At 70.2% G+C, this 6,978-nt stretch overlaps 2 protein-coding genes across 3 annotated transcripts; one reads left to right on the top strand and one right to left on the bottom strand.

Annotated features, from left to right (window-relative positions):
• The first annotated feature begins 1,117 nt into the window (after positions 1 to 1,117).
• PPP1R14B (protein phosphatase 1 regulatory inhibitor subunit 14B) lies at positions 1,118 to 3,472 on the top strand. Its single transcript, XM_090055206.1, has 4 exons — positions 1,118 to 1,762; positions 2,628 to 2,711; positions 2,798 to 2,830; positions 3,120 to 3,472. Exons 1-4 carry the CDS (start codon positions 1,517 to 1,519, stop codon positions 3,186 to 3,188), a joined length of 432 nt encoding a protein of 143 aa, XP_089911332.1. The 5' UTR covers positions 1,118 to 1,516; the 3' UTR covers positions 3,189 to 3,472.
• A 398-nt stretch (positions 3,473 to 3,870) lies between these two features.
• Positions 3,871 to 6,971, bottom strand: FKBP2 (FKBP prolyl isomerase 2). 2 transcript variants are annotated; one of them, XM_090055174.1, is made up of 6 exons: positions 6,814 to 6,971; positions 5,570 to 5,750; positions 5,072 to 5,184; positions 4,401 to 4,447; positions 4,161 to 4,196; positions 3,871 to 4,003 (listed from the first exon to the last, which is right to left on the bottom strand). In XM_090055174.1, exons 1-6 carry the CDS (start codon positions 6,954 to 6,956, stop codon positions 3,942 to 3,944), a joined length of 582 nt encoding a protein of 193 aa, XP_089911300.1. In that variant the 5' UTR covers positions 6,957 to 6,971; the 3' UTR covers positions 3,871 to 3,941. The 2 variants fall into 2 exon arrangements, with proteins under 2 accessions (XP_089911300.1, XP_089911301.1); XM_090055175.1 differs by lacking the exon at positions 6,814 to 6,971 and adding an exon at positions 5,946 to 6,439.
• Between the last annotated feature and the right edge of the window lie 7 nt (positions 6,972 to 6,978).

Raw genomic sequence — 6,978 nt, 5'->3', positions numbered from 1 at the left:
GCGAGCCCTTTAAGGAAGACTGGGGTTGGGCTGTTGCTGTCCCTTTAAGAGGGCTGGGGAGTTGAAGCCGGGGGGAGGCTGGACATTTCGGGAGGATGTGGGCCCTTTATGAGCAACGGGGTTCGGAGAGGAGGGGGGCGCTGTCCCTTTAAGAGACTGTGGGGGCGGGAATTGGGAAGTTTTAGAGGAGTTTCTGGGGTGTGAGCCCTTTAAGGAAGAACCGGGGGGGGGCCACTCAGAAGAGACCTGAGCTTCCCTGTGGGAATAGGCGCCCTGTTCCTTTAACGACTTAAGGACGCTGGCTCTTTAAGAGGGTGGGGCCTGGAACGCAGGGCGCTGGCCCTTTAAGCGTCTGGGCACCCCCAGAAGTGTGTGTTTGGGGGCGGGCCTTTCAAGGTGTAAAGGGGCAGGGTCGCGGGCCCTGGCCGAGGAGGAGGAAAGCGGCCCTTTAAGAGGGCGGGGCTTAGAAGGCGGGCACTGTCCCTTTAAGGAGGTGGGCGTGGTTTCCACTTCCTGTAGGTGGAGCATAAGCCCAGCTCTTGGGCGGGGGGCCATGTCACATAGTTAGGACCCCCCCCTCTTCCGGGTGGGGGGTCTCGGGCGCCAGGGTACCTGCCCGGCCCGCGGGGTACAGATCCGGGGCGCCCCCCGGTCCGCGCCCCGCCTTCGGGGTCCTTGTGCCGCCGGCCCGGGAGAGAGGGTGTGGGTGTGGGGGGTGGCCTCCGGTCTGGGAACGCACGCCTCGGGGGGTGGTCGGTGCCCCTCACTCCCGCCCCCCCATGCCGCGGGAGCGAGGGAGGCCCGCGCGTGGCGGGGCGAGGACCCCGGCGTCCGGGTGCCCTTGTGGGGGGGTCGCAGCTGCACGCCCTCAATCACCGCTCTGTTCCCCGCGGCCACGTGGTCCCCCAGGCCCCCCCCCCCCTTAAAGGGGCCGCACCCCTTCTCCGCTCCCTCCTTGCGCCCCTACCCGTGGCCTGGGGTCCCATTGCCTGCCCTCTTTTCCCGGGACGGGACTAACCGGATCCCCCCAGGAGCGGGCGGACGCGGCCCGTGAGAGGACAGAGTGGGCGGGGGTAACTCGATGCCTTCCCGGGCGGAGGGAGAGGCCGCGCGGCCCCTTTAAGGAGGCGGGGCGGCGTGGGGAGGCGGCGGCGGCAGCAGCTGGACAAAGAGCTCGGCGGAGCCGAACCGGAGTGACACCGGATCGGGGCCGCGGGGAGCGCCCGGGCCGCCAGCGCCGCCTCCGCAGCTCCCGGCCCGGCCCGGGGACCCGCAGCTCGGCCCGGCCGCACCGCACGTGACGCCGGTCCCGACCCGCTCCGGTCCCACGTGGCGCCCGGGCCCGCCCCGCCCCGCCCCGCCGGGAGCTCCGGTGCCCGGCCCGGCCCGACCCGCCCGGCGGCTCCGCGCACACGTGGCCCCGGGTCGGACGCGAACCCGGCCCGCCCACCGCCCCGACCCGACCCGACCCGACCCCGACCGGCGCCGGGACCCCCGGGCGGCTCCGCCCCGGCCCATGGCGGCGCCCTGCAGCCCGGACTGCGGCCCGGCCGGCTCCGGCGCGGGGCCCGGGCCCGGGGGCACCCGCGTGTGCTTCGCGGCGGGGCCGGGCCCGGGCGCGGCGGAGCCGGGCGAGGACGACGAGGCCCCGGGGCGGCGCCAGGGGAAGGTGACGGTCAAGTACGACCGCAAGGAGCTGCGCAAGCGGCTGCACCTGGAGGAGTGGATCCTGGAGCAGCTCACGCAGCTCTACGACTGCCAGGTACCGGCCCCCGCCCCGCCCCGCCCCGCGTCCGCCCGGAGAGCAGGGCCCCAAGCGGGGGGTGCCCAAGCCCCGGGGCACCCCCAGGCCCGGGCCGGTGCCCCCAAATAACGGGCGAAACCGGAGCGAGCCGGGGCTCCCCCGACCCAGCTCTGCGCCCAACCCCGGGGGCTCCCGACGCAAGCCCCCGCGTGGGCCAGGGAGCCACGGACCCCAGCAAGGGATCCCTAAATCCAGTCCTCTCGCAGCCCCCGGGCCCCCAGACTAGGCCTGGGCCCCCAGACGCGGGCGCAGGCCCCCCAGCCCCAACGAGACCCCAGGGGAGCCCCCAAACCCAGCCAGGAGCCCCCACCCCAAGTCCTGAGACCAGCCTGGTACTCCAAAACGGTGGCTGATCTCCCCAGAGCTGGGTGGCGCCCCCCAAACCTGCTCCTGCACCCCAAAGCTTGGCAGACCCTCTAGTCCCAAGCAGGGACCCCCCAACCTAGACCTGGCTGGGGGCCCCTGATATCAGTGAGCCCCCTGAGGCCCCCCAGATCCCAGGAGCCCCACAGCCCTGGCTTGGTGCTCCCTGATCTTCAGTACCCAGACCCCCCTGGCCTGCCCCACAGGCCCCCAACAGGACCCACCTGCACCCCAAAAGCTGGATTAGCCCCCAAATCCAGCACCCCAAAATCTGGCCCAGATCGCCCAGCTGGCGAGACCCCCATAGCCTACCTTGACCCCCTACCCTGGGGGCTCCCCTACCCTGCACCTGGGGAGGGGGTGGGGGCACCCAGACACCCGGGTTGTCTGCCCCTCCCAGGCATGGGGGGCTGGGTCCCCTCGGCACCTTTGGGGGCCCTGCTTGACTGTGCCCCCCCAGGAGGAGGAGATCCCCGAGCTGGAGATTGACGTGGACGAGCTGCTGGACATGGGCAGCGACGATGCCCGGGGGGCCCGGGTCAAGGTAGGGCCTGTGGGGCGGGAGCCAGGGGCACTGGCAGGGCGGGCGGGGGGGTGGGCACGCGGCTGACGCCCGTTTGTCTCCCCCAGGAGATCCTGGTGGACTGCTACAAGCCCACGGAGGTGAGTGCCCCCCCCACGTGGTGCCCCCCCCTGCAGCTGTTGTCTTCAGTGGGGGCGTGGAACAGCTGCCACCCCTTTCCCCACCCCCCTTGCACCTGTCTGGGGGGGAGGGAAGGGGGCAGCCTGGGTTCTTTCCCAGTGGGGCTGGTTCCTAAGGGGAGGGAAGGGGGGTATGGGGGGGGCAGTTGGGGGGCGCTGGCTCTGAACCCGGACTCCTGGGTCCTCTGGGGGAGGGCAGGGGGCACCTGGGCTCCCTGCCCCCCCCATTAACCTTCCCCCCCACCCCCAGGCCTTCGTGGGGGACCTGCTGGACAAGATCCGGGGGATGCAGAAGCTCAGCACCCCCCAGAAGAAGTGACCCACCCCCCTCCCCCTACCACCAGCTGGTGGGGGTGGGGCAACTTGAGGGGCAGGGCTCCAGGGAGCCCAGGGGTGGGGCCTACCAGCATCACCCCGCCCCTACCGCATCGATAATCAGTACCAGCGCCTAGCAATAGCCCCTCCTCCCCCCACCCAGGGGGGCAGTTAGCCCTGGAGAGGGGCAATTAATTATTATTTTTTAATTATTTGGGAGTGGGCGGAGTTATTTTTAATTGTTCCGTTGGATTTTTTTCTATGGATTTAATAAATGGTGCTTTGAGAGTGGGTGCTGCTGATTCTTGCGGGGGGGGGGGAGCAGGAAGTAGGCACTATTGCTTTAAGAAGGGGAGTGAGGGCAGGGGTGGGAGGTAAGAGTTGGTGTTGGGGTGAGACTGCGGGTGGGCCAGGATCCCAGTTGCCGGGGTCCTGTCCAGCTTGGAGAGGGCAGTGGGACTCCAGCTGTGGGGGGGGGCAGGCTCCAGTGGGGGCCCCAGGCTGGAACAGGAGCAGCAGGGTCCAGGGAGAAGGGCCTGATCCTGGTGCTGACCCACCGTTCCCTTCCCCCCCCCCCACCCAGCAGCAGGGAAAGGACAGCCTAGGGTGCCCCTCACTCCCAACCCACGTGCTGCCCCATGCAGCACCCAGGCATGCGGCCCAGCTCAGGCAGCCACTCAGGGAGCTCTGGCCCGTCCATTTATTGGGGTGCATTCAGCAGTAGCTCTGCCCCCACTTGGGGGGTCCCCTTGCTCCCCTACAGCTCCGGCCGCCGCTCGATCTTCAGCAGCTCCACCTCGAACACCAGCGTTGCACCACCTGGAGGGGGCATGGGGTCAGGGGGGGCTTGGGAGCCCCCCAATCCTGACCTAGGGGCCGTGGGTCAGGAGAGAGGGGCACTAGTGCTACAGATCCACTGGGAGGAGATGGGGCGACCCAGGAGTCCGGGACAGGGCCCTGGGGGTATGAGACATACCTGGAATTTTTGGGGGTGCCCCCCTGTCCCCATAGCCTGTGGGAGAGAGGCAGGGTGAGAATATGGAACAGTCCCTGCCCCCCCTCCCCCAGCCCTGCAGGTGCCCCTGCCCACCCAGCCCTGCCCATTGGCACCCCTCACTCCCAACCCTCAGCCCTGCACTGCCCCGCACTTCTGCGCTGCAGCCCCTCCCCCCAGCCATGCTGGTGCCCCTCACTCTGGACCTGCAGCCCCCCTTACCCAGCTCTGAGGGAATCACCAGCTTCCTCTTCTCACCTTCACACATCCTAGGGGGGAGGAGGAGACTCAGTTTGCCCCAGACCGCTGCCATCCATCCCCACAACCCAGTTGCCTACCATCGGGTAACAAGCTGCAGCATCCCCAGCCCAGGGGCAGCCTCCTGGCAGTGCCAGGCCCTGCCCCACACTCTTGGGTGCCTGACCGCAGGAGCCCAGACACCTGGGTCCCCATTGCCCTAAGGCTGTGGTCCCTCACACCCCACCTGGGCTCCCCCCCCACCCTAATCCTGGACACCTGCCCCCCCCCCCCCCCCCCCCGTCTTGACCCAGACACCAGTGCCCCCTCTAGCCTGCCCACCCCCAAACAGCTGGGCTCCTCTCTGCACCCAGGTCCCACAAGACCTGTGCCCCCCACCTGCATGCCTGGGTTCTCACCTTGGCCTGGATGCCAGGGTCCCCCCTACACCCCTGCCCGGACTCCTGGGTCCCTCCCACCTTACCTGGATGCCTGGGCCCTGTTCACCTCTGCCATCCCCAATACCCGAGTCCTCTTGTGCCCTGCCTGGATCCCCTCCAACGCGCCCTGGACACATGGGTTCCTCTCACTCTCCCCGAGTGCCTGGACCCTGGTGCCCAGGCCCCATCCCACCTCCGGACGCCTGGGTCCCTCACCCGAGCAGCCCCTGGTCCCAGCCCTTGATGACCTGCCCGGTGCCCAGGGAGAAGACGAAGGGCTGTGCCCGGCCCAGGCTGCTGTCGAACTCGGACCCGTCCTCCAGCCGGCCCTGGGTGGGGGGGCAAGTGGGGGGGTCAGTGGGGCAGAACCAGCCCTCTTCCCTGGGTTCCTCGCCCTACCCCACTGCCCTGATGCCCAGGACTCCTGGGTACCCAATGCCCCTCCGCCAGGCCTGGTTCCTCTCTCCTTGTTCTGGACGTCGGGGTCCCCTCCACCACCCCAGATGCCTGGGTTCCTCTCTGCCCACCCGGAGCAGTTTGCCCCCCCAACTGCTGCCCCTGGGGCAGGGTCATCCCTCAGCTCCCCCCTCCCTGCCCTAGGGGACCCCCAGCCCACCCCACAACCCTTCTGGTGCTCCCGTCCTCTCCCCGTGTAACCCCTGCAGGACCCCCAGCCCCCTCCCATGTAACCCCTCCGGTGCCCCCCCCAGTCACCGTGTAGTGCATGGTGAGGACGTCGCCCTTGCGGGAGCGCAGGCCACAGTTCTCCACCCGTCGCTTCACCCCAATCTGCAGCTTGCGCGGCCCCTCGGCCCCTGCCGGCCCCGGGGCTAGGAGCGGGCCCAGCACCCCCAGCCACAGCGCCAGGCCCAGCCACACCTGCATCGCCACCAGCCTGGGGGGGGGGGGCAACTGTCAGAGCCCCCAACCTGCCCTGGCACTGACATCCCCCCTCCAGGATCCAGACCTGCCAGATGCCCACAGCAGGATCGGGAGTCCCGTTCCCAAGCCAGGGACCCCAGAATCGGGCCCCACACCCCAGCACTGGGACCCCCAGGCTGCCCCCCGCGGCCCACTGATGCTCTCTTACTCTTCTGCTGCGCCCGCTGCACCCCCCAGGGACGGTAAGGGCAGGGCTGGGTTGCCCCCCGCATGGCAGAGGACAGGGGGACCCAGGGGTGGGGGCACCTCCGCCTTGCTCCCCCACGCAGGAGGCATCAGGGACCTCCCTAACTGCCCCAACCTGGGATATCCCCCGCTTCCAGCCCCCAACTGTCCCCACGGGGTCTCCAGAGGACCCGGATCAGGGCAATTTGAGGGCTGGAGGAGCCCATAGCCCAGGCTGGGGCAATTGTGGGAGGGGGCGGGGGAAGTACCCCAGCCTGGGGGAAATGCCTCCCTGTGCCCCTCAACTTCCCCAGCCTGGGGCACCTACTCTCTCCAGACCTCCGATAGCCCCAGTGTGATCTTCCAAGTAACTAACCCCTGCCAGACCTGTAACTGTCCCCGCTAGTGCCCTACCCCGGGGTAATTACCTCTCTGTCCCCTAATTGCCCCAACCCGCAGCAACTACCCCCGCTACCCCCCAGAGGGTCGTACCTTACCCCGCCCCGTGCCTCTGACTGCCCTCCCTACCCGCGGTCCCCTTCCCCGCCGCCCCGTAATAGCCCGGCCCCCTAGGGCGCCCCCCGCCGCCCCCGCCCCCCCCCCGCGGGGCACCCACACCGGCCCCGCCCGCTCCCGCTCCCCGTCCCGCGGCGGGGCCCGATCCCGGAAGACCCACACCCCGGCCCCCCGCACGCGCCGCGCCGGCCCCGCCCCCGCCCCCGGCGCCTGGGCCCCCTCGCGCGCCTGGGCCCCCGGCAGCCCCTGGCCCGGCCCCGGGGGCGCCTCGCCCCCCGCCGCCCCCGGCCCCGACGCCTGGGTCCCCTCCGGCCCCCCCCATCGCCCCCCCGCACCTCCGCTCCGCACCCCGCGCCGGCCGCGCCGCGATTGGCTGCAGCCCGCCGACGTCACCGGGAAGCGCCCCGCCCCCGCCACATGATCGCCAAGCCCGAGGCGGTTCCGGGAAGTCGCTGCTGTCACGTGACGGGGACGGCATTAGTCATAACGACGTGCCCAGC

The sequence above is a fragment of the Crocodylus siamensis genome, chromosome 6, assembly GCF_052110815.1.
Source record: "Crocodylus siamensis isolate JL-2025a chromosome 6, ASM5211081v1, whole genome shotgun sequence".
NCBI classification, from domain to species: domain Eukaryota; kingdom Metazoa; phylum Chordata; order Crocodylia; family Crocodylidae; genus Crocodylus; species Crocodylus siamensis.
This window is presented reverse-complemented; position numbering and strand designations above follow the sequence as displayed.

Bases quoted from the DNA above. Each gene is read 5' to 3' on its own strand.
- PPP1R14B (XM_090055206.1), top strand. From the start codon at position 1,517: ATGGCGGCGCCCTGCAGCCCGGACTGCGGCCCGGCCGGCTCCGGCGCG. The intron at 1,763-2,627 runs GTACCGGCCCCC...GTGCCCCCCCAG, and splicing joins CGCAGCTCTACGACTGCCAG to GAGGAGGAGATCCCCGAGCT. The intron at 2,712-2,797 runs GTAGGGCCTGTG...TGTCTCCCCCAG, and splicing joins CCCGGGGGGCCCGGGTCAAG to GAGATCCTGGTGGACTGCTA.
- FKBP2 (XM_090055174.1), bottom strand. From the start codon at position 6,956: ATGCCGTCCCCGTCACGTGACAGCAGCGACTTCCCGGAACCGCCTCGG. The intron at 5,751-6,813 runs GTGCGGGGGGGC...CCCCCCCCCCAG, and splicing joins GCGCGGGGTGCGGAGCGGAG to GCTGGTGGCGATGCAGGTGT. The intron at 4,197-4,400 runs GTAAGGGGGGCT...TCTCTCCCACAG, and splicing joins GGTGATTCCCTCAGAGCTGG to GCTATGGGGACAGGGGGGCA.